The 26,964-nt window shown below is 43.4% G+C and overlaps 1 protein-coding gene across 2 annotated transcripts in view; it reads right to left on the minus strand.

Annotated features, from left to right (window-relative positions):
• The window catches only part of MYH15 (myosin heavy chain 15), a 142,002-nt gene that overhangs the window by 37,671 nt on the left and 77,367 nt on the right, over nucleotides 1-26,964 (minus strand). For both annotated transcript variants that reach the window (XM_053304969.1, XM_053304970.1), the window contains 8 exons: nucleotides 20,512-20,754; nucleotides 19,663-19,839; nucleotides 18,348-18,493; nucleotides 16,121-16,211; nucleotides 13,385-13,774; nucleotides 4,339-4,465; nucleotides 3,084-3,202; nucleotides 1,615-1,811 (listed from right to left, as the gene is read on the minus strand). In XM_053304969.1, the coding sequence (XP_053160944.1) occupies nucleotides 1,615-1,811; nucleotides 3,084-3,202; nucleotides 4,339-4,465; nucleotides 13,385-13,774; nucleotides 16,121-16,211; nucleotides 18,348-18,493; nucleotides 19,663-19,839; nucleotides 20,512-20,754 (1,490 nt within the window). The remainder of the gene's footprint in view (nucleotides 1-1,614; nucleotides 1,812-3,083; nucleotides 3,203-4,338; nucleotides 4,466-13,384; nucleotides 13,775-16,120; nucleotides 16,212-18,347; nucleotides 18,494-19,662; nucleotides 19,840-20,511; nucleotides 20,755-26,964) is intronic.

The raw sequence follows: 26,964 nt of genomic DNA on the forward strand, positions 1-26,964 counted from the left end.
AACCTCCATCATACCCTATGGGGAAAATCTGAAAGTCTTGCAAACTTCAAAAATTCACCAAAAATCAGCAGTTTGCCCAATTCCTTTGAAATTTTTGTGGTAGCTTCCACTCACTGGGCACTATAACCCCACCCACTCTTTTGACCATGTGACCCATTTTAAAATCTGAATTAATTTAGATTCAGATTTGGATTAATTCAGATACAAAACAAAACTGGGGTGATTCGGAAGGCTTAATTTTGGACAAAATACAAAATGGGGTTGATTCGGATTTGGTACAAATCGAAACAGAAAAAATACAAAACGCGCAACCCTATTGCTGTCTCATCTCTCCCTCTGATGCAGCCAGATGGAATGAGTGCGGACTGAGATTTGTTTCTAAGCTTTTGGAGAATGCAGGCACACAGAGTGTGTCCAGGGCCAGCCTGGCAACGACGGTGGGGCACAACTCTGGATTGTGTGTCATTTCACCCCATATCCTCTGAGTTATTATAAGGGATTGCTTGTGCAGTTCTGGCTGTTTGTTTGTTTTTGGAATAATTATTACTATTATTTATATACCTCTTTTCAATACAAATTCTCAAAGTGGTTTTCATAGGGGGAGAAAAGATGGTTTCCTGTCCAAAAAGGGCTTAACAGTCTAAAAATAAACACAAAGGTAGGTGCCAACCACAGCCACTGGAGGGAAGCTGTGAAGCTGGGTTGAACAGGGCCAGTTACTCTCCAGTTGTTTAATATACAGAGAATCACCACTTTTGAAAGGTGCCTTTTTGTCCATTTAGCAGGGTCTTCATATGCCCTTTTTTGAGCACTAAGCTGCTGAATGAGAAAAGGTCCAGGAAAAGAGCCGGTCCAGGAAGAGAGCTTCAGGAAGAGAGCTGGTCTTGTGGTAGCAAGCATGACTTGTCCCCTTAAACTAAGCAGGGTCCACCCTGGTTGAAAATGAAAGGGAGACTAGAAGTGTAAGCACTGTAAGATATTCCCCTCAGAGGATGGAGACACTCTGGGAAGAGCAGATATTTCCAAGTTCCTTCCCTGGCATCTCCAAGATAGGGTTGAGAGAGATTCCTGCCTGCAACCTTGGAGGAGCCGCTGCCAGTCTGTGTGTAGACAATACAGAGCAAGATGGACCTATGGTCTGACTCAGTACATGGCAGCTTCCTATGTTCCTAAAACAGGGACAGTTATGTGGGATAACTTACACTAACATCATATCAGCCCTGACAGACCTGCAGACTGTATGGCTCAGGCTAGCGGTTTTCTAGACCTGTAGTTCAGCGAAATAGGGGACCAGTCCAGGCCGAGGACAGGTTTATCTTTATAAATCAGGCAGATCAGGCCTGGCATTAAAAAGAGAGCAATGACAGCACTGGGGAAACATGAATAAAGAGTGGTGGTGAGGGTCACGTGGAGAAGGGTCTTCGATGAAGATCTCAACTGGCAGGTAGTTTATATGGGTTCTCACTGAAAGGCCATCTTGGATTATCCACATGATCATAACAGGCTAACAATAACCTGAAATCTGGACGGTTACTGTTTTAAAAACAAGTTGTCAAATGTTTAAAAAGTTTTTAAAATGTGAAAGCAGAAGAGGGCAACTTTGATGTCACTCACTTGGCATCTTCCAGCTCTTCAGTCCTTTGGATAGCATCTGTTTCATATTTAGTCCTCCACTGTGCCACTTCCGCATTCCCTTTGGAAAGTGCCCTCTGCAGCTCTCCCTTAGCTTCTTGCTCCTCCTCAAACTGCTCACGCAGGAGGTCACAGTCATGGCGGGCAGCTTGTAGAGCATGGGCTAGAGCATTCTTCGACTGCAAGACAGGAGTTGAAAAAGACAGCTACTCTTGAAATTGAACTAGCAAGCCAAGTGACCCTTTACTGTGGTGGAGTGGCAATCTCAGTTCCCCATTTCTACACTCAGCCCACTGTCTGTTGCATTCCACTAGCTCTCTTAATAGCAATCATAGCATTTCTACATCATGTATGTAAAGGTAAAGTGTGCCGTTGAGTCGGTGTCGACTTTTGGTGACCTGAGAGCCCTGTGGTTTTCTTTGGAGGTGTTTACTATTGCCATCTCAATACAGGGGTTTACCATTGCTATCTCCCATGCTGTATGAGATGATACCTTTTAACTGGCAACCTCTGGCTTGGTAGTCAAGTTATTTCCTCGCTGCGCCTACTGTTCCTGCAGCAGCCAGGTTGGTAGTCATCTCAAAGAGACCACATTACGCCTATGTCACGGGTATTTTTATACCACTTTTCAACCAAAGTTTCCAAAGCAATTTACATACATATATACATAAAAATAAAATGGCTCCCTGACCCCAAAGGGCTCAAAGTCTAAAAAATAAATACACCAGCAATAGCCACAGGAGGGGTGCTGTGCTGGAGATGGATAGGGCCACTTGCTCTCCCCCTGCTCAATAAAGAGAATTACCACTTTAAAAAGGTGCCTCTTTGCTCTATTGGCAGGACCATATTAAAAGAACTACACTGTCTACCAATATGTTTCCAGGCAAAATACAAAGTGCTGGTTATAACCTATAAGGCCCTAAACAGCTTAGACCCAGGGTATTTAAGAGAATGTCTTCTTCGCCATGAGCCCCATCACCCAATGAGATGATCCAGATGGGTCCACCTGCAGTTGCTACCTGCCTGTCTGGTGGCTAATCAGGGACAGGCCTTCTCCATTGCCACCCTGAGGCTTTGGAATGTGCTCCCTGCTGAAACAAGGGCCTCACCATCTCTGACAGCTTTTAAAAGGACTGTTAAGATGCATTTATTCATCCAGGCTTTTAATTAGACTTATAGACTTTTTGTTTTAATGTTTTAATCTGTGTTGTTTTATCATAAACAGCCCAGAAAGTTAGTTTTGGGTGGTACATAAATATGATAGATAGATAGAGAGACAGATAGATAGATAGATATTCTGCATTTCATTGCTCTTTACAGCCTATGCCAAAACCTCGGCTTCAGTGCCATTCCACTGGTATGCGGTTCTGCACCAGCTTGAGGGTAAGATCACTGAGTAGTTCTTTCAGACAGCCTCAGAATCAAGTCAGGAGAACTAACCAAAGTGTTACCTTTGTCTCTTCCTCCAGCTGCCTTTTAAGTTCATCTATTTGTTGAGTGAAAGACAATTTCCCCCGGGAAAGTTGGTTTATAAACGATTCTTTCTCTTCCAGCAGTCTTGTAAATTCACCTGCCGGAGGGTTATCACAAAAAAGATAATGAGCATAAGCTTCTTAGTGTTCATTTTCACCTTCACCTAACAACTAGAATGACAGGAAAGGAGTGGGGAGAGGGCTAGGTGACCAGATATCCATGAATTTTGAGTAAATGAAAGGAACTTGGTCTTCTATTTTGCCTCTGAGGTACAGGTATGAAGAAGATGGGGGGCTGGGCTTGAGGAGGTAAATTGAGAATTTTATGGTGCAGGCCGCGTGCATACTAGATGACATGCACTGAATACAGGATTATACAAGGCATTCTAAAACTTTTTTTAGACACAGTAAAAGGCACAGAGGAGGGAAAATCATAGTACTTGATGACTGACTTTAAAAAATGCATGACATTCGCATGCATCTCTTCTCTGTTTTCTTTTCTGAATGGAGACCAAAACAAAAACACAAAAACTCATATTAACAAAGCAGAAGAGAGAAGATTTAAGAATAATGTGTGGAAGCCCTCTTTGTCTCCAGTGACAGTGGATAAGAAGCTTGACCGGTTAATACTGTAGAACATTACTTTTCTACAGCTATCTGCTTTTAAGTCTACAGAACAATTTGGGGAGTAATTAAAGAAATACAATATTTTTAATGCTTAAATGCTAAAAGATATTGTGATGCAAAACCCCACCAGCCTGATACCTACAGATTGGCGAGTTTCACTTTGATAAGTAAAGCATGACGTGTGGAACCCTTGTCCAGTCTTCTGTTTAATCTGGAGAATTTCATGCCTATGATAGTTAAGCCTGTGCTGTGGGTTTCTCAACTGGGTCAACTGGTTTGCTGCCTTACTACAACATGCCCAGGAATCCAGCATACCCATGAAACATCCCCAAGAAACAACAATATTGTTAGGATGTAACATTTGGGCAGGTAAGAAGACCTTAAAGTTCTCTTTTTTGCCTGGTTCTAAGATAAGAAGCTGGAGGGAATGGAAGAAGCAACATATGGAAAGGTTCAGCTCTCATGCAAAGGGTCAAGAGAATCAGGAGCAGGAGAAATGGCAGAGAGGGGTGTCCCAGCAAATAATGGGTATGATTTGTGTATGTAGGAAGCATGTAGGTGCCACCTCCATACTTACAATGTAAATGACAATGTTTGCCCAACCTACCATTCTCAGTTTGCAGCTTCCCTTTTTGGGTACTGAGGTCATTCACTACACGGGTCATCTCATCCACTTTAGTTTTTGCCTCATTCAGATGGTCTTCAAAAGTGCGACAAAGTTTCTCTGCATTTGTCTAATGAAGTTGAAACAAAGGTAATCATATGTCATCCCACCAATATGCATTACTCAGCTCACTCCCGTCCCTTAAAGACAATCTTTAATGATGATGACAAGAATCAAATCAAATCAAATAATAATAATAATACCAAAGAACATCAAGGGGGCACTTGCTTTGTACAAGCAGACGGAAAAACCTTGACAGAGGGTAATGATAATTCTAGCACAGAGGTGGAGGCAATATTAAGGCTGCAATCCAATGCAACCTTACCTGGAAATAAGCCCCCTGAACTCAGTGATGCTTATTTCTGCATAAACATTCATAAGATTGAGCTGCAAGTTCTTTTAAGTTCCTCAGATTTCATTGTGTATTATTTAAGTTCAGTCTTAACTTTCCCATTGTAATCAGTGGGACAACTATTTGAAAGTTTTCAAACAGCTGAAAACTGTTTTCAGTGAAAACACTGAAAAGTTTTGAATTATAATGTTTTAACTTTTTTGCTGTCATTTATTTTAACTGTTTTAATTTTTTTCTGTTGTCATGTATTTGTTTTAACTGAGGTTTTAACTCTTATGTTGCCATTTATTTTGTTTTGTTGTAAACCGCCCAGAGACGTACAATGTTTGGGGTGGTATAAAAATATGTTAAATGAAATAAACTGTGGATTTGTTGTGCTCTCTGAAACACAGCAGCAAGCAAATCTCTTATCTATGTTCTCTACAGCGTATCACATATGGTTCTGTGTATCTCTGAAATCTTAAAACAAGATTTACTACAATCACAGTAAATTCCAAAGTTAATAAATACACTAAATTTAAAATAAAACATTCAAAGAAAACTAATTTTGGATCTGGAATCTAATGTTTTTGCTCAAAAAAGCAGTTTCATTTTTGCAACAGAGGTCTGTGTGTGTGTGGTTGAGTTTGTAGAAACTTCTTAAGGGCCTGGAGAGTTCTAGATCCAGACAAACTAGTAACAGAGACACTCAGATTAATGAAATAACAAGTAAAATCTAAGTTGTTCTGTTCTGGGCTTTTCCACTGAGTTGTAAGTAAAAAATGGTTGAATTATCAGAGGAAATCTGGAATGTGTTGCTGTTTCCACAAATGTAATATTTGCACTTCAGTGTTCAGTACATATTCTAGATGTTCAGTACAAATTCCAGGTGTTCTGTTTGCCTAGCTATTTGTTTTAAAAATGTATTGGCTGCCATTCAGAGCAAAGAAGTGCTGGTGCAGGGAAAGGAACAGACTAACAGCAATTCTAGAGTAACTGCACTGGTGCACAGGGTAAGGGGCAATTTTGATAACCTCTGCTTTCCCAAGAAGCCCTCTGTGCCATCCTTAAGTACGTCCCTGAGGGCTGCACTGTCCTTAAAGACATGTTAATAATTTATTGTGCACTACAAATTACATCTTGGATATATACAACTATAAGACATTTACATATTTGTGTACACTAATAAGCAAAAATTATTCTTCCTCAAAATTCAGTGACATAAGAACGTAGGATGCTGCCAACTACTGAGTCAGGTCATTGGTCCATTATGCTCAGTATGGTGTACTCTGACTGGCAGCAGCTCTCTAGGGCCTCAGGCAGAAATTTTTCTCAGCCCTATCTGGAGATGCCAGGAATTGAACCTGAGACCTTCTGCATGCTAAGCAGATGCTCTACCAGTGAACTGTGGTCCCATCTCTAGCTTCAACTATATTTCATTCCAATAACAACAATATTATTTTCCACAGTTAATCTTTTACGGGAGTCATTTTACAAAGTGGTTGACCTCTAGATTAAGTTCAGCCACCTAATGGCTTAGCAGGGAAATGACTTGATTAGCAAGCCAGAAGTTGCTGGTTTGAATTTCCGTCGGTATGTATGGGAAACACCATACATATGACAATGGGAAACACTTTTATCGAGCAGCAGCAATATAGGAAGATGCTGAAAGGCATCATCTCATACTGCGCGGCAGACAGCAATGGTAAACTCCTCCTGTATTCTTCCAAAGGCAACCACAGGGCTCTGTGGTCGCCAGGAGTTGACACCGACTCGATGGCACACTTTGCCTTTGTCTAGATTAAGTTACTCAGTATTAATACTCAGGAGTTACTCTAAAGAATATTTAATTTCAACAGGACTCCCACTGAGTAATTAGTCAGGATATCAGCCAGTTAGTCTAAAGTAGTGGGTGGCTAAATGAAAGGAAATCTGTCATTTAATTAGATAGATTTGTATTTAATTAGATAGATTTGTATTATTGAACAAAAGAAAAATCTCACATTGGATTAAAAAGAATTCATACCAATGAGCTATACACTTCCTAACAAGCTCCTCTTATTACTGGAAAAAAAGATTAAATCTCCCTAGGGGCATAGTTTACAATTCTTTGCCATATCATTTATCAAAGATAAGTATGATGGAAGCTTTTCAGAAATCATAATCTGAGAAACATTTCCCACCTTCATTTCCCCCCCATAAGGTTCTAGCGTTAGCTTTGATCCTCAAAACAGTCTGTGGGTTGCTTTTTTGTACAGCTATTCATTAGTTACTGATAGAATTAACTAGAACTACCTGCAAGGAAACAGGTGGTCCCATTAATGCTCTGTGTCTATGTTTAAATGCCTCAGTAAAACCCATCGCTCAACAAATGTCCAATCTATGCATGACAGAACTGCAGAACTTTAGGAACAGGAGATACTGGTGTGCAGATAAACATTTGTATGGATTTGGATGAATGTACATGCTAATGGAATGTCAGTGTTACTTCCCACGCTGAAAATTGCTAGAAGGGAGACACTGGCTGACACCCTAACAAATGTTAGGAGGTTCTGCAGGGATATATGGGAGGAGAGCTAATCTTGTGGTAGCAAACATGAATCATCCCCTTTGCTAAGCAGGGTTCACCCTGGCTTGCATTTGAATGGGAGACTATGAGGGTATTCACACGCATAGCCTAACCTAGGCTATGGCAGCCCAGCCTGGGTTAGGCTGTGTGTGTGAAGTGCCAGGCTCCTGCCTTCCCCACAGCCTGCCCGCCCTTCCCAGCAAGGTTGTGTGCATGACCTCTACATGTGAGCACTGTAAGATATTCCCCTTAGGGGATGGGACTGCTCTGGGAAGAACATCTGCATGCTTGCTTGCAGAAGGTTCCAAGTTCCCTCCCTGGGATCTCCACATAGGGTTGCGTGAGACTCCTGCTTGCAGCCTTGGAGAAGCCACTGCCAGTACTTGAAGCAATACTGAGCTAGATGGACCAAAGGTCTGACTCAGTATAAGGCAGCTTCCTATGTTCTTATGGATGCAACAGGAGCCCACACACAGCTCCCCCATTCCCCCTGCCGCCCATGCTGTTGTGTAAGCGGGTAAAACATTCCAGCTCTGCCCATGCTCCAGAAGCAGAGGCGTAACTAGGGAAAACGGCGCCCGGGGCAAGCACTGAAATGGCGCCCCCGTGCCCCCCCCAACATACTACATTATACTTAGGTTTTTCCTCACAAGCGCCCGCTGCCGCCGCCAAGCCAGGCCACTGACTGGCCGCCAGGCGCCAGCAAAGCAATGGGGGGGGGCCCTGCAGGCGGCGCGGAAGGGACCGCTCATGGGGAAGGGGGCACCGACGCGCTCCCTTGACTGCTGCAGCGCTGCTGCACTGAGCAGGAAAAATTTGTATTAACCAAAAAATTAAAAAAAAAATTTAAAAAATTTGGTCATGGCGGCGCCCCCCACGTGACCAGAAAAGATGGCGCCCGGGGCACGTGCCCCCCCTGCCCCCCCTATACATACGCCTCTGTCCAGAAGTTATCTAGAAGAGAGGGAACATGTCACTGGCCCTCAGCAATGTGCTTCCTCCCTTCCAGATCACTTCCAGAGCATGGGCAGAGCTGGTAAGATTCACCCGCTTGAGCAACAACTCACATGGAGGAGGACTGGATGAGTTGTGCAAGGGGCCCTGTTGTTTCCCACCCAGCCTCCTCATCTGCATGCTTTGCTAGTCAGGATGTCAGATATTGTTTTGATAAAGTAAGCAATGGGTAGATCAACTCTTAGCCAGCAAAATTTGAAGCAAGAAAGAAGGAAACAGTCCCAGGTGGCCAAAGGGGATCAATCATAAGCCAGTATATACTGTAGTAAGTTTTAGGCATTTTCAGAAATACTAAATGAGAAATATTAAATAATAAAGAATTTTATTTGGGGGAAATCTGAAAAATATCAATATCTGAACCAATCTAATGAGATGGGAGGAGCACAGGTAGGTGAGCTAAAGTAAATTGTATACCTTATTCAAGGAATCATCATAAGCATGGATAAGGGACACTTGAGGGCTAACCATTTAAGAAAGTTTGATTCTCAGAGTTAGCCTTCCAGGGTTTTTAAATGATTGACAAACTGTTTTAAATTGCTGCCCTGGTTCTCCAGGGTTGTTGTTTTTTAGCTGTTTGAATTGTTTAACTGGTTTTATTCTGTTTTTATAGTTTGAGTTTAACTGTTAACTTGTTTTCATTGTTTTTACCTTGTTGTAAACTGCCCTGAGCCATTTTGGAAGGGCGGTATATAAATTGAAATAAATAGATAGATAGATAGATGCATTCTGTCACTCTGGGGGATAGTGGTATTTGCCATTGTCTTACTACTCTTTGCTTTTGGTCTTCAACCTTTCATGAATTCTCTCTTGCCCCACTTTATGTTGCACACTCTGACACTGAGGCGCTTCACACGACCTGTGTGAAGCACCTTACAGGCTCTCCCGGCAGAGGATCCTGCCCAGAACCCCATCACGGAACCGGTGGGGGCTGTGGAGATTGGAGGCTGCCCAGCCCCCAGAAGTTCCAGGATGCCCCGCACAAGTGAGCAGGGCATTCTCGAGAGACCCCCGGGACCAGGAGGCTTGTTTTAGCCTCCTGGCGGGGGACTCCTCGTGTGTTGCCATGGCGTGGAGCCGCGTTGTGGCAGCACATGATCAACTAGACGGGGTTAGTGGAGCACTTGCTTCACTGACCTCATTTAAGGGGAGGGGCAGTTTGGGTAGTTTGCTGGCTGGAGCCGTGCAGCTCCCTTGGCAGCAGACGACCAGGAGAGATCGGGCTAGGCTCCCTTAGCCCGATCTCTCCTGGTCGTGGGAATAGCTTCTTAGATTGAAACATCTCTCATATGTTTCTTGGCTTATACATTAAGCTAAGGAACAAAATAGAGCAGATGTTGAGGTCCCTGCTTGTATAGGTGGAGGCAGTACCGATTTCCTTCCTAGCAGAAATCTTCTGCATTGGATCCCATATGATTCTGATAGGCCCACTGACCTTCTGAATTTTTAGAATGGGGGGGGGGGCAGTTTGCAAACCTGCTGGTGCTCTATGGTCACACAGAGAGAGGCTTCAATCCACGTCAGAGCGTACAAGCAAATGTGAAGCAACAGCAAATTCATGGAAGGATGAAAACAAAAAGCAAAGAGAGTGATCTTTTCCTGCACTTATCTGATGCATATCATTTAGGACTATTTAAAGTTTATAACCTACTTAAGAATTCTTCAAGCCTGTAAATATTCATTTTGCATCAATTTAATATTTAGCATTTATAAAGCACTTTAGAGTATTCAAAACATGTCCTATACGTTGGCAATCCTTATAGCAGCTCCGTAAAGTAGGTCAGTATTATTATTCCAGTATTGCAGAATGGGGTGTGTGTATTTGAGGCTAACAGAGAGTGGCTTGCTGGAGGCAACTGCACTTCAAACTGCATACTTTCTGATCCGTGGCTCAATCCTTTGGCAACTCTAGCAGTCGTTATTTAACTGCATGACTGATGTGAGTTTATTTATAAAAAACTGGCATTTTGCTGTCAACAACTACTTGTCAACACTTCTGAACTTGAGAGTTGAGAATCCCAAAAGATACACAGAATCCAACGAACAACATATGTTTAGCCCACTAATCAGGTAGTATAGAAGGCAACAGACTAGGGATGTGTGCAAAATGTTTTGATGTCAAAATGTTTCAACTTGAAACAAGCAATTTCATAAGAACAGCCCTGCTTGGTCAGGCCCAGGGCCTACCTAGGCCTATCTAGTCCATTTCACACAGAGGCCCACCAAATGCCTCCGGGAAGCCCACAGGCAAGAGCTGAGGGCATGCTTTCTCTCCTGCTGTTGCTCTCCTGCAACTGGTATTTAGAGTCATCTTGCCTATGAGGCTGGAGGCGGCCTATTGACCTCAGACTAGTAGACATTGATAGACCTGTCCTCCATGAATGTATCTAACTCCTTCTTAAAGCCATCCAGGTGGATGGGCTGTCATCACATCTTGTGGCAGATAACTGTGTGTTGAGTGAAAAAGTACGTCCTTTTGTCAGCACTAAATTTCTTGGCAATCATTTTCATGAGATAACCCCTGTTTCTAGTGTTATGAGAGAGGGAGAAGCATTTCTCTCTATCAACTTTCTCCAAACCATGCATGGTTTTATAGACCTCTATAATGTCTCCCCTCAGTCACCTTTTTTTCTAAACTAAAAAGCCCCAGGTGTTGTAGCCCTGCCTCGTAAAGAAGGTTCTCAAGGCCCAGGAGACGGGTCTTGGGGTAGTGGTGGACAGCTCCTTGAAGGTGTCGTCTCAATGCGTGGCAGCTGTGAAGGCAGCCAATTCCATGCTTGGAATCATTAGGAAGGGGATTACAAATAAAACTGCTAGTATTAGAATGCCATTGTAAAAAACTATGGTGCAGCCACATTTGGAGTATTGTGTACAGTTCTGGTCACTACACCTCAGAAAGGACATTATAGAACTGGAGAAGGTGCAGAGGAGGGCAACCAAGATGATCAGGGGCCTCAAGCTCTAGGACTGACCAGAACTGTACACAATACTCCAAATGTGGCTGTACAATATTTTTGTATAAGGGCATTTTAATACTAGCATTACCCTTCCTAATGATTCCAAGCATGGAATTGGCCTTCGTCACAGCTGCCACATATTGAGATGACACCTTCAATGATTTGTCCACCACTACCCCAAGACCCCTCTCCTGGTCAGTCACCAACAGCTCAGACCCTATTAGCATATATGTAAAACTTTATCCCAATATGCATCACTTTATGCTTGCTAACACTGAACCATATCTGTCATTTTGTTGCCCACTGACCCAGTTTGGAGATATCCTTTTGGAGCTCCTCACAATCTATTGTGGATTTGACTAGCCTAAATAGTTTGTTGTCACCTGCAAATTTGGCTACCTCACTTCTTACCCCAAATTTTACATCATTAATGAATAAATAAAAAACACTGTCCCACTACAGATCCCTGGAAGACCCCACCACTTACTTACTTCCATTTAGAGAACTGTCCAGTTATCCCTACCCCATTTCCTATCCTTCAACCAGTTTTCAATCCACACATGAACCTGTCCCCTTATCCCATGACTGCAAAGTTTTCTCAAGAATCTCTGATGAGGAATTTTGTCAAAAGCTTTTTGAAAGTCCAAGTATACTGTGTCAACTGGATCACCTTTATCCAAACACCTGTTGACATTCTCAAAGAACTTCAAAGGGTTGATGAGGCAAGATTTACCTTTTCAGAAGCCATGCTGGTTCTCCTTCAGCAGAGCCTCTTCTTCTATATGCTTAACAATTTTATCCTTGAGAATGCTGTTCATCAATTTACCTAGAAAAGATGCTAAGCTAACCAGTCTGTAATTTCCCAGATCCTCCCTGGGTCCCTTTTTGAAAATTGCTATTACTTTCCATTCCTCTGGTACAGAGCCTGATTGTAGCGATAAGTTACATATTTTTGCAAGGAGTTTGGCACCTTCACATCTGAGTTCTTTAAGGACTCTTGGGTGGATGCCATCTCGCCATGGCAATTTGTTAATTTTTAATTTTTCCAGAAGGTTTAGTACATCATCTCTCATCACCTCTGTCTTACTCAGTTTTTATGCTCTTTCCCTGAGAAGCATAGTTCAGGTACAGGTATACACTTCTCTCCTGTGAAGATAGATGCAAATAACTCATTTAGCTTCTCTGCAATATCCATATCCTCCTTAATAATCCTTTTCACTCCCTCATTATCTAATAGTCCAACTGCCTCCCTGGCAGGTTTCCTGCTTCTGACGTATTTAAATAAGTGTTTGTTATTCCCCTTGATGCTTTTAGCTAAATGTTCCTCAAACTCTCTTTTTGCATTCCTTATTGTCTCCTTGCATTTCTTGTGCCAGAGTTTCTGTTCCTTTCTGTTCTCTTCGTTTTGGCAGGCCTTCCAGTTTCTGAAGGAGTCTTTCCCACCTTTATAGCTTCCTTGACTTTGCTTTTTATCCATGCTGGCATCCTCCTGGACTTGGTGGGAGCTTTGAGTGTCTCAAACTCAAAAAAGTGCCCTTTAAATAAGGGGCCTTTTTCAACCTCAGAACAAAACAATCCAATTACAATTCAAATTTTTTTGACCTTTTGGATGCCACATTGGAGGCCTGTTTTCCTCTTGCTGATTGGTATTCTGGCACTGGCTTCTGATTGTGTGTGGGTTTTGAGGAAAGGTTAAAAATGTGTTTAAAAATCGTCTGCTTGCCCATTTCTTTTGTGGGTTGAGTGTTAGGTATCATCCATCATGCCCTACCACCTAACCCACTTTGGTGTCTCTATGAGCTATCCATGGGGAACAACGGGGTTTGTTTCGAATTTCCCCATGGTTCCTTATGGCCAAAAAACCATTTCGAGTTTTGTTTCGTTGAAACAACTGGGTCGATGGCTGTTTAAATGAAAGCCATTTCAGCCATTTTGTTTTGAGCTAAAAACAAAACACAAAATCCGTTTCGTGCACATCCCTACAACAGACAGTATTCCATTAGAGGTTCAAGTGTTGCCTGCAACAGGTCCATGCTGGACTGACCCTGGGAGCCAGATCTCCATCCAGACTGGGTCATCACCAATTTTACTTCCATCAAAGTTCACCCCCCATGGCTTTACCTTTCCCTTGACCAGCTGCTCCATACTGGATGACAGGTCATCCACTTCTAGCTTCAGCTCGCTCTTCTCTTTCTCTAATTTTTGTTTGACCCTCTGTAGGCTGTCCACTTGTTCTGCAAGCTCTGACATGCTGTCTGCATGCTTCTTCCTCAGTGTTGCAGCTGTAGCTTCATAGTGCAGGGTGGCTTCCTCAAGGTCTCTCCGCAGCTTCAGAAATTCTGCCTCTCGCTTTTTGTTCATTTCCAGTTGTACTGTGGTGGCTCCCCCAGCCTCTTCTAGCCGCTCACTCAGCTCTTCCAGCTCTCGGGCCAGGTCTGATCTTTGCTTTTCCACTTTTGCCCGGGCAGCTCTTTCTGCTTCCAGCTCTTCTTCAAGCTCCTCTATGCGAGCCTACAAGACAGGAAAATACATATATAACAGTACCATCCTGAAGCTCTCTCTCCAGTGTCTCTTCTTAAAGTTGTTGGAAACCTTATATTTAACCTTTGTGGTAACTTTCAGTGCTCATGTCCAGAGTGGCTGCCCACTCACACAGGTCACAGTTATAAGTCCTAGTTACCTACTCAGGGAACTGGATAATGCTCTGTACTAGGTCACCCCCTTACACTTCAGGCACACAATTAATGATGAACGTTAAAAAGAGGTATATTTGAAAACAAGACAGAGAACAGAGGAAGCAAAGAAGTCCGCTATAAAGTGTGTTCTGTACCACTTTACAAACAATGGGGGAAGGGGGGATATAAAGATATAGGGTCACAGGAAGGGAACCTTTCGTGCTTGCTTTCCAACTTTCACCTCTACACTTGAGCTGTCAAAGCCGGTTAGTCACACATTCTGCCTCTGGGCAACAAGCAAGTTCCAGAATTATTACTGACATGTCCCATGCCCTCCAGAGAAACAGAGAGCAACTCTGGCAGCTGCAAAACCAATGGGGTCATAGAGCCTCCATGGATCAGCAGCCAAGGGGATTCTTTTTATTCCTGAAAGAGTTCCTACTTCTGTGCAAACTTCTGTGCAAATGTTACATATCACTGAAGTTCATGTTGCCTTTCTTGGAGGTGCGGTCTGTTCTTTTACAAGCCCCTAGGTGCTTGTAACAAAGGACGTTACATTCAAAGGCAGTTGCTTTCCTTTGCGCTAAGAATATCCTGTCCCAAAGCCAGTTTCTCTCTTATTTGTTTTCCTCTCTTCTTGCACATCTTTTCTTCCACAAATATATCTGATTAACCTTTTTAAATCTCTAACCCCACAACTAAGCCCCATCTATTAGGATTCCTATTGCTCATGAAAGGTGTTCCATACATGCTTTCACATCCAAGGCACCACTGGTCTTTTCCTCATCTGGCAAAATAAACTTCATACAGATGTTCATCAGACCTGTGTGGGGATTGGGATCACAGCCATTATCCCAGCTCCCATCCATGGAGTCACCTGAAAAGGTAAATCCATGCATACAACTTGTACACACACAGGCTCTCTGTGTGAATGCCTGGGAGTTTGGCAAAAAGCAGGGTTGTGCATAGAGTTGTATGCCTGTAAGCTCTGTTCAGAATTTTGGGTGAACATGTGGACAGGAGTGGAGATAGTGGGCATGATCTCATTTTTTCTGCCTCTCTCAACTCCATATGTTCCCTACACATCTGCACAGGGCTACAAAAATGGCTTCCTAAGCATACATTTTATCCTGATGGTTCTGTCTTTTTGCCATGCCACACATGCATAGAAATGGGTTAAGTGTTCTGTCTGTGTGGTGAATTGGCTAGCCCTTAGTGTCTAGAGTTTTCCAGCTGTTGGAGTTGGAACGGATCTATTTCTCACACATTTGTTGTGTATTTGTTGTATCCCACCCTCCTCCTGAGGAACTCCAAATGGCCCAGGAACATCGGAAGCTGCCGTAGACGATGGGTCCACCTATCTCAGTATTCTCTATACAGACTGGTAGTGGCTCTCTCAAGTTTCAGGCAAGAGTCTCTATCAGCCCTACCATGTCAGGGACTGAATTTGGAACCTTCTGCATGCAAATCAGATGCTTTACGACTAAGCTATGGGCCCCACCCCTAAGCATAAACTGGGCTATCCCATTTTATATAAATCACATAAAGAAGGCTAGGCTAAGAGACAGGGAGATTTTGAACGCCACCAAGAGAGCTTTAATACTAAGTGGGAATTTCAACCAAAATTCCTGACATCTAACTCCAGTATTCTAACCACTGCCACACAAATATATAGATTTTATTTTCAGCAACGTTTCTGTATATTTGGTTATAAATATCTTAACCTTCTGTAAGACTTTAGAATAGCATAGCAAATCTTAACAGTAAGCCAAAAAAAAAATCTTCTGCAAGCAAAGCAGATATTCTACCACTGAGCTACAGCCCCATCTAACTGATAAATCTATCAATAGCTATTGGCTACGATAGCTACATGGGCCCTCCATGTTCAGAACCAGGATGCCACTCAATACCAGTTGCTTGGGGGCAAACATGGGAGGCCTGTTGCCTACACACCCTGATTCAGGGCTTCTCATAAATATCTAGCTGGTCCCCACTGGAAACAAAGAGTAGAACTAGATGGACCCTGAGTCCAATTGGGTATGATTCTGAGTCCAATTGGGCATGATCAGAGACAGATTCTGATAATTTGAAGTGTAGGTGGAACAGGTCAGAAGCCAAGGCATTCTTTAAGTATAGGATTCAGTTCATCCAGAGCAGTGGAGAATTACGCATGAGTAATTACCTGAAGCTCTTTTATCTTCTTCTGGAGCTGCAACACTACAGCCTGTTCATCCTCAATCTTGGAGTTCATCTGACTGATTTCAAATTCCTTCCTGTTAAGGCAATGTATGCTTAATTGATGTGGAGTTCAAGAGATCAGTCAACATGCTTCGATTGCTTTCTAAGCAGGAATGTGATCTTGGAAACAACTACTACTGCAGTTATTGTTACTACTGCTACTCATCAAGGGCCTTAAGAAAGTCTAGAGTCAGGCCCTGTACATTTAAGAACTCTGGTGGAGGGAGGAGCTGGCATGGGTGACCGTTCCATGAGGCAGGATAAGGCAGCCACCTCAGATGTGGTTGCAAGAAGAGGTGCAGAAGTGCTTCCCCCGCCCTAACATAAAAGCTATCCCACAGCTGCCATTGGACATGCTGTACATCTCCTCCTCCTCACCCCATTGTGGCCTTACCCCACACCCCATTGGGGCCTTACCCCACAGCCTGTCTAGAGCTCAGAATGTCCCTGCCACCCATGCCTGGTTTGGCAGCATAGTCTGAGAATGTTTGCATGTTGCTAGTGTCTCAGCAGCATGGCCCAGGAATGCTGAGCACCCACTCACAGATGGAGATGTGTGTGTGTCCTATCACCTTTGCTTCAGGCAGCAACATATCTTAGGACATCCCTGGGAGCTGGTTGGGTTCAGCTCCCTACATTTTGATCTGCATGCCAGCCTCCAATTAGCTATTATATAGAACAATGCCAGATGGGAGAGGAAGGGAAAGTGCTAGCATGCTAGAGCATGGGAAGCCAAACCAAGCTGTGATCCCTATTACTTTGCTGCTTAACCTCCAGCTGAAGGATCTCCAGGCCCACAGGGTGGTGGACATTGTTTCTTTCTTACTATTAATTTATTAATATTTGTTCACGGCCCCAAATTTCTATCTCTGGGAAGTTTACAGCATGTTTATATATGGTAATGCAGCATATTAACATATTTACAGAATGCCTTTCAATAGGAAAGTTCTCAAAACCGTTTACACATAAAATGATATGAGAAAATGGCTTGCTGTCCTCAAAAGACAGCTGTCCTTGCTGTCTCATCTTGGAGAGACCACATTACTCCCTTGTTAATGGAGTTACACTGGCTTCCAATAGGTTTCCGGGCAAAATACAAAGTGCTAGTCATAACTTATAAAGCCCTAAATGGCTTAGGCCCTGGGTATTTAAGAGAGCGTCTTCTTCGCTATGAGCCCCACCGGCCACTGAGGTCACTTGAGGAGGTCCGTATCCAGTTGCCACCAACTCGTTTGGTGGCTACACAGAGACGGGCCTTCTCGGCTGCTGCCCCGAGATTGTGGAATGCGCTTCCTGCTGAGATACGATACTCCCCATCTCTGGCAATTTTCAGAAAACACCTGAAAACACATCTCTTCAACCAGGCTTTCTCAGCTTTTTAAAACTTGTTTTTAAATTGTTTTGATTATTTAATTGTTGTTTTATGATGATTTTAATTGTTAATCATTGTTTTATGTTTTATAATTTTTGTTTAATTATTAATTGATTTTAATGGTGTTTTAATGTAAACCGCCCTGAGCCTTTTGGAAGGGCGGTATAAATGTTTTAATAATAAATAAATAAATAATAAATAAATAAAGGGCTCATAGTCTATTTGGATATACACAAAGGAGGCACCAGCAACAGGCGCTGCAGGGATGTTCTGCTGGGCTCAATAGGGATAGCTACTCTCCCCCGGATGAATACAAGAGAACCACCACTTCAAAAGGTGCCTCTTCACCCAGTTTCTTCCTTCCTTCCAGCCTTCCTTCCTTTCATCCATCCTTGCTTCCTTCCTCCTTTTCTAGTTTGTTCCCAGGATCCAACTTTATGGAACTTATTCCCTAGGTAATCTTATTTCTCATTCAGCATATAGCAGGCCTGCAGAACTTGTGACCCACCAAGCTAAACATGCGAACCAGTCGCATATGGCTGCCCACCAGGGGCGTGATAAAAACTTCTTGTTTTGGCTGCCTTCCTAGGTCTGGAGAAGGAGGGGATTGTCAAGCATCTCGCAGGCTACACTGTCAGACCTGGTATAAAGCAAAACTACATGCTAAGACTGATGTTCCCTTCTCATCTTTTACAGTAAATTAATATAAAATATTGGGGAGCAATGAATGGGAGGTGCATTCTAATTTTTTTTAAGCAGTATGAGCAGAATCTAATCGTATTGTAAATAATTAGCTTACTTCTTCAACTTCTCCTCCAACTGCAGCTTATCGTTCTCCAAATCCATGACACTCTCTTGTGTTAGCTTCAAGTCTCCTTCCAGCTTGCGTTTGGCCCTCTCTAGATCCATCCTCACTTTCTTTTCTTGCTCCAGAGAGCCCTCAAGCTACAGAAATGAAAAGGGGTGAGGTCGGATGGGGAGAACTGAGCCATTACACACTTCAGGTACTTGGCAGCAAGGTCGTCTACGACAAAGTCCTAATGAAGCACAGGCATACAGAGTAATATTTTTTGCTGGTGTGCTCCAACTTTCCTCACCCACCAAAAAGGAATTAGGAGTGTGCACGGAACCGTCTGGCCCGGTTCGGTTCGAGGCCGGACCAGCCTCGAATGGAACCGGGCCAGTTCAGTCTGGCCCCCATAGAACCCCAGTCCGGTCTGGTGGGTTTTTAAAATTTTTTTTAATTTTTTTTAAAAAATGTTTAATAACTACCTATAGCCCCTTCAGGGGGCTTACTGTAGGCCGCGCAGGGGTGTGTGCTCCCCCTCCCCCCACCGGCCTCTCTCATCACCACTGCGGCTGGGTAAATGTAGTATTTTTTGCCCTTTCGGGCCTCTGTAAAGGCGAGCGGCAGCCATTTTGCCCGCCACCGTGCATGCGCAAATGCCCTCTGTGAGGCCATAGGCCATGCCAGGCCTTGGAGGGAGCATTTGCGCATGCACAGCAGCAGCCAAAATGGCTGCCACTCGCCTTTACATAGGCCCAAAAGGGCTAAAAATACTACATTTACCCGGCCGCGGCAGTGATGAGAGAGGCCAGCGCGGGGAGGGGGAACCCTCGTGGACACACACACCCCACAGCCTACAACAAGCCCCCCGAAGGGACTACAGGTAGTTATTAATCATTTTTTAAAAATTAATTTTTTAAAAAAATTCGCGGACCTGTCCGGTGGTTCGGTTCTGGTCCGGACAAAATTGGGGTGTGTGTGTTTTGGTTCGATAATGAACCCTGAACTGAACCATCGGACCACGGACCGGTTTTGCACATCCCTCAAAGGAATGTGCTGATGAAGACTCAAGAGAACTAGAAAAACCTTCCAATTTCCTTCCTCATAAAATATGCCTCCATCTAACAATAAGAATACAAATTAGTTCTTTTAATCCACCTCTTTCATTCAGAGGTTTAACAACAGAGCACAGGCCTGCTTTTATTTTCAGTCCTATTTTGCACATGGCAAATAATGGCCCTGGCATTTAGAAAGGGACAAGACCAATCTTCAAAGCTTCCCAGTAGTTAAAAACAACCCTGGTAAACAGGCAGCAAAGCACACATACATCATCCACTTGCTGCTCTAATTTCATTTTAGCTTTGCTCAGGGTGTTGACTTTGTCCTCCTCTGCTTGCAGGTCATCCAGGGCCTGCTGATGAGCCTCTTGCAAGGACTTTTTTTCTTTCGTAAGTTTGCTGATGGTCTCATCAAGTGCTGCCATTTCTTCTGTCAGATTTTTAACCTGTGGGGAAAACAAAGCGCAGGGCAAAGAGTCAGAGGTCCTTGTAACATTATTTTAGTCCAAAGCTTTTTGTCCCTGGCTTGAGAGAACAGTCTGCACTGCAGTGGTATTGAGCAGAGTGCTATGTATCAATGTGGGGATGATTAACACAATGAATTTTTTGTTCTTGCAAGCAGTGCCGGCGATTCCTGGGCAGGCCTCATGTTAGATGGAAGTGCTGGAAGCCTAACGTGACTGGCTACCTTCTACTACTTAGCTGTTAAATGCAAAGATCTAGACAATCAAATACAAGTCCGGAAACAACTTGCAGAACAGATCTTGTTGTTGTTTTTTCTTGATTGATTTAATCCAGCTGTTATCACAGAAAGTTGCTGACAGCCAGATTTCCAGTTTCCTGGGTCATGTATTGCATTGCTCATGTGCCCAGGAAATGTCAGGATGACTCATGTAAACAAAAACTATAGTAACTATAGTAGATATTTTTTCCAAAGCATAGGTTCCTTCCCAGAAGGATGACATTATGATGGGAAATTGTGTAGTTTTATATGCATCAAAACAGATTCCTCCCAACAAGAGAAATATTTTTTTTCCCTGCAAAATGAATGCTTTGCATATTCCCTAGCATCACATATAAATCAGGAGTGAAATTCTATGGCAAAATCGCCAAGGCACCTTATTTTCAGTCGCATGTTTTTCTTTCTCAACTTTTGCCAGTGTTATTTCAAGGTCATCAATGTCTTTCTTCAGCTCAGAGCATTCGTCTTCCAGCTTTCTCTTCTTGGATGTCAACTCAGAGTTCATCTCCTCTTCGTCTTCCACCCGCTCCGTCAGCTCTTTGACTTTGGCCTCCAGCTGGATCTTGGATTTAATCAGCAAGTCACATCGTTCTTCTGCATCTGCCAGAGTGTCTTGCTCCTGTCAAGAATTTCAGAAGACTGCGTTAATGGCTACAGAGGAAATGTATGCTTCAGCAGATTATTAGCCATAATTTTTTCAGGTATGACCTAATACAAACAATTTAGGAAGAGGATTAACATGAATTCTTGAGCACATTCATTCCAAATGCCATTGCAGTGAATAGATCACGGGAGCCTTGGATTTATTTACTTATATTCAAATTTGTGTTTCACCAAATCTATTCATCATGGGTTCTTTTGATGGACCTGGGACCTTCTGCATGCAAAGCAAATGCTCTATCACTAAGCTACAGCCATTCCCCAACCATTTTATGAATAACAATTAGGGATGTGCGTAACATTTTGGGTACAAAATGTTTTGTACTCGAAATGAGCCGTTTTGGGTTTTTTGTAGACAAAACACAACACCCATTTTCCAAATCCGAAAGTTTTGTGCACAAAACAAAACATCCCTGTTTCAGCTAAAAACATTTTGTTGTTTCAGATCTCCATTTTGTGGCGATCTCTGAGTCAGTCTCCATTTTGTGTTTGACATCTCTTTGAATTTCCAGCCCTTCCAGCCTTCCGATCAGTGACCTAAAGCATGGGCTGACCTGCTGACGATTCCCTCCTTGTCCCCCATTGGCTCTTTTTCCTCTTGCCACTCTGACCCCACATTGGCTAGGGGGTCGGAAAAGGGGCACGGGTCAGGTTCTGTTGTTTCTGAGGTCTTCTGAGTGTAGATTCTCTGTTAGCATATGAGATTCTCACTGACAAACCATGAATCCACTCTCATATGCTACCAGAGAATCTACACTCAAAACATCTCAGAAACAACAGAGCCCAGTACCCCATGCGTTAGCAACCTATGGGGTTGGTTGGCACCCTATGTTCTCTACACCACCACTCGCTCTGGGCCACCCCGGTGCCCCCCAAGTGCAGTTATGGGTCTGCTGAAACCTCCATCATTCCCTATGGGGAAGAACCTTAAAGATGTGTAAACTCAATTAATCTTTAAAAATCAGCCCTCTGCCCAATTCATTTGAAATAATTCTGGCAGCTTCCTTGCCCCCACTAGGCACTACCACCTACCCTACTCTGCTCTGGGCCACCCCCTTTCCCACTGATGTGAAGCTATACTTTTGCTGAAACCTCAATTATTCCCTATGGGAACAATCCTAAATTTCAAAAATTCACCAAAAATGAGCCCTTTGCTTAATTCCTCTGAGATTTGGGTGGTAGCTTCCACCCATTGGGCACTACCACCCCCACCCACTAGTTTTGCCCCGGGGCCATTTTTTAAAATCCAAAACGGATTTGTATTTTGCAATTTCAGACAAAGAACAAAACTGGGGTATTTCGGATTGGCTGATTTTGCACAAAGAACAAAAGGGGAGTGTTTTGGTTTCAGGCCAAACACAAAACAAGAAAAAAAACCAAAATGCACAACCCTAATTAAAAAATATAACAGTCTTGCTGGATCAGGCCCAAGGCTTATCTAGTCCAGTATCCTGTTTCACACAGTGGCTCACCAGATGCCAGATCCACTGATATTTCAAGAGCTGAGGGCATGCCCTGCTGTTGCTCCCCTGCAACTTGTATTCAGAGGCATCTTGCCTCCTAGGCTGCAGGTGGCCTATAGCCACCAGACAAGTAGCCATGGATAGCTACTTCCATGAATGTATCTAAACCCTTCTTAAAGCCATCCAGGTGGGTGGCTGTCACCACATCTTGTGGCAGAGAATTCCATAGATTAATTATGTGTTGTGTGGAAAAGTACTTCCTTTTATCAATCCTAAATCTCTTGACAGTCAGTTCCATGGGATGACCTCTGGTTCTAGTGTAATGAGAGAGGGAGAAAAAATGGTCTCTATCAGTTTTATCCACACCATGCATTATTTTATAGACCTCGATCAGACCTCCCCCTTTTTTCTAAAATAAAAAGCCCCAAGTGCTGTAGCTTGCCTTGTAAGGAAGGTGCTCTAGGCCAGGGATTCTTAACCTAGGGTCCCCAGATGTTATTGGACTTCAACTCCCATAATCTCCAGCCAAAGGTCACTGGGCCTGGGGATTATGGGAGTTGAAGTCCAATAACATCTGGGGACCCAACCTTGAGAATCCCTGCTCTAGGCCACTGATCATCTTGGTTGCCCTCTTCTGAACCTTCTCTAGTTCTATAATGTCCTTTCTGAGGTGTGGTGACCAGAACTGTACACAGTACTCCAAATGTGTCTGCACCATAGTTTTGTACAAGGGCATTATAATATTAGCAGTTATATTTTCAAACCCCTTCTAAATGATTCCAAACATGGAATTGGCCTTTTCACAGCTGCCACACATTGAGTCAACGCTTTCAATGAGAAGTCCACCACAATTCCAAGATCTCTCTCCAGGTCAGTCACCAACAGCTCAGACCCCATCAGGGTATATGTGAAGTTGGGGTTTTTTGCCCCAATATGCATCACTTTACACTTGCTAACATTGAACCACATCTGCCATTTTGTTGCCCACTCACCCAGTTTGGAGACATCCTTTTGGAGCTCCTGACAATCTATTGTGGGTTTCACTGCCCTAAATAGTTTGGTGTCATCTGCAAATTTGGCTGCTTCATGGCTTACCCTAAATTCTAAATCATTTATGAATAAATCAAAAAGCACTGGTCCCCCAGTACAGATCCCTGGGGGACCCCACTTGTTACTTTCCTCCATTTAAAGAAATGTCCAGTTATTCCTACCCTCTGTTTCCTGTCCTTCAACCAGTTACCAATCCACACATGAACCTATCCCCTTATCCTATGAATACTAAATTTTCTCAAGAGTCTCTGATGAGGTACTTGGTTGGTGAGGCAAGATTTATCTTTGCAGAAGTCATACTGGTTCTCCTCCAGCAGGGTCTGTTCTTCTATATGCTGACAACTTATCTTTGAGAATGCTTTCCATCAATTTGCCCAGCACAGATGTTAAGCTAACCAGCCTGTAATTTCCCAGATCCCCCTTGGACTGCCATTTGAAAATCAGTGTTACATTGGCTACTTTCCAGTCCTCTAGTACAGAGCCTGATTGTAGGGATGAGTTACACATTTTTGCAAGGAGGTTGGCAATTTCACATTTGAGTTCTTTAAGGACTTTGGAGTGCAGGGGCATAGCTAGGGGATACGGGGCCCGTGTTTGCCTCTCTCCCTGGTGGCTCCTCAGAATGAGGGAGATAATGAAGAAAATAGGAAGGGGTGGAGCTGGGGGTCCCCAGGTGCTGGGGGCCAAGGTTCTTTGAACCCATCTGTCCAACCTGCTGGGGTGGATGCATCTGGCCCTGGCAGGGCTGTCCTTAGGGCGTGGCAAGCAGGGCGACTGCCCAAGGTCCTGCTCTTTTAACCCCCATTAGAATTAACTGGAAGGGGGGCCCAGACTGGCTGATCTGCCCCAGGCCCCACACCCCGCCAGGGCTCTCTAAGAACGGCCCTGGGTCCTGGCAATATGTTAATTTCCCCAGACAATTTAGAACATCATCTCTCAATACCTCTATATGACACCGTTCTTTAGTCTTTGCCCCTGAGAAGCTCATTTCAGGTAGTGATGGAAAAACTCCCAAATTGGACACAGAAAAAAACCACAAACTCATAAAATAGCTTAGGTTTTCTTTTAACCCAGCTTTGAGGCTATTTCTGATCCTGTTATGCCCCCATACAATGTCTTTAGGAGTGCAACAGAGCCTGATTCCTCCTTCAAGTCCCGCACTGAGCATCCTCAGCCTACCCATCTGCTTGCCTATCCCCAAGCCTCCTCCCTGACACTGATCTGGCTATAATCTCCTCTGGGTGTGGCAGTAAGGAAACAGATGGATGTCTCTCTCCCCACTCCCCTCCCTGATGACACTGCAATGAGAGAGGCAAGATGTGTTGGATAATGTAGTTTTCCTATCACTGCTCGACTATGGCACACAGCAGTGTGCCAGGCTTCCGAGAGAGAAGGGGAGAGATTCTCTTGCCTTCTTCCACTCCCAGAGCAGCTAAAAGCCAGGAGAGGACTGAGGGGAAGTGGGTGAGTGTATGATATGAGGATAGTAAGGAGGGTTAATGTTCCTTTCCAGCATTAAAAACCCACCTGCATGTGTATTCTGAGCTGTGCTCACATAATTTTCCAATCGATCGCTAGTACATTACATAATGATAATGCATAATAATAACCATTCCATCACATTAGGACATAAACATCAGCTCTCAAATATTATAATGTGCATTCTTTGTAATCTTTAAAAATAATTTCTTAGCTGGTTCTGCAGCACAGTTGCAAATTGTATGTAAAATGTCACATCTCCACATCCTTGTCTCAGTGATTTACCATGGTAACCAACTCAACAGATTGGAATATAGATAAAAGTGTTAGTATTTATATCCAAGCCTTTTAAGTTTTGCAGTTCATTTATCTACATATAAAGTAATGTAAACTTATGCAGATTAAAACTAAGGCTGCAATAGTTTAACTTAGTTGAACGAATTATGGAGACATATTACATTACATTAGAATATGTATTTAAAGTTTGGAAGTCTATGTCTAATATAAAATATACTCCAACTCATGGATCTAACCACTGAATATGAATGTTCCTAATATCTGTCTTTTATAGTTAGAAAGAAGCTCTGTGAATATTTAATTGTGAAATGCAGTATTAAAATAATAAAAATAGGAATATATTCCTTCTAGATTCAGCGAATGAAGAGATTTTCAATGTTTCCCTTATTAATTCCCACAATGTTTGTATTATGTATAATCATGCTTTTCCTTCGTTGCTTACATTGCACATGACAACATTCTTTAAGGGTCTTTCCATGTGATTCCTTTGATAATATTAATACTACGTTATTATGCGTGAAAAATCAGAGCTTGTGCCTCAAGGTAGCATTTCTGTTTCTGGAAGACCCATTTTCCCAGCATTTCAACTGCAATAGTTTTTCACTGGAAAAATGTTATTCTTTGCCACATGGCACATCATTGGTATTGAGATTGTTGTGTGCTGCTTGTGACACTGTCGTGGGCACAGGGGCGTAGCTAGGGGAGAGGGGGCCCGTGTTCATCCCTCTCTCTGGCGGCCCCCCAGAGTGAGGAAGATATTGAAGAAAATAGGGAGGGGTGGAGCCGGAGGGTCCTTAGGAGCTGGGGGCCCGTGTTCTTTGAACCCTTTCGCTCAATTATAGCTACACCCCTGCACGGTGGGCATCTATTAGGGATCTGCACAAATTGCTATTCGTAGCAAGATTCAGAACAAATTCCCTGCTCCTCCACCGCTTGCTGCCACTTCCTGAATCGGTGGCACTCCTCTCACCTGTCTGCGCACACCAGCAGCATTCTCCCCCAGCTGGCCTCGTGCAAAGCTGGAGTTCACATGGCTCCGTGCATGGTTGTTGACAACATAAATGACTGCTGCACATGCGCAGAGGCCATGTGCGTGCCGGCATCATGCGAGCGCACCTGGAGGAGAGCACTGCCCGTGTAGGCAGATAGCTTGGAGGAGCGCCACCAATTCAGGAAGTGGCAGCGACTGGCAGAGGAGCAGGTATACACCTGCTCCTCCTCCATTTTAAAGAGGCCTGCAATGAATCACTATTCGTACACTTCCCTTATTAGTGATGAATGACAAGATTCCCTACCATTCTGTGACCTTTTCATTATCTTAAAAACTGAGCACCAGGCTCTGTGCTCATTTGCTGCTTAGTTCCAGTTGGTGTATGTTTGTCTAACCTTATTTTTGAGCACAACTACAGGTGACCCACAGACCACTATACCTGCTGCAGTGTCCCACCATTCTGTTAACCTTTTGTTCATTTTTGATTTTTTTTATTTGTACATTGTTACATGAATTTTACATTGCAAAATGATGCATGGCTAGTTCATACGTGTGTGTAATTCAGAGCTGCTCAACTTCAGCCCTCCTGCAGATATTGACCTACAACTCCCATAATCCTTGGCAATTGGCCACTCTGGCTAGGGATTGTGGGAGTTGTAGTCCAAAAACAGCAGGGGGGGTGCAAAGTTGAGCAGGCCTGGTGTAATCACTTGATTTTTCTACACACTGTACTGATGTTTTCCAGCTGAATGTATGAACTGATGCCGTTTAAAAGCATTACATTATGGGTGATATGAAGTTCTGCCTGTGTTGTTAGATCTGTGATGGCTCATTCACACATCAAATTCATAACTGGATATCATTGCGAATCAGTTATGAACATTCATTT

Source organism: Hemicordylus capensis, chromosome 3 (assembly GCF_027244095.1).
Source record: "Hemicordylus capensis ecotype Gifberg chromosome 3, rHemCap1.1.pri, whole genome shotgun sequence".
NCBI classification, from domain to species: domain Eukaryota; kingdom Metazoa; phylum Chordata; class Lepidosauria; order Squamata; family Cordylidae; genus Hemicordylus; species Hemicordylus capensis.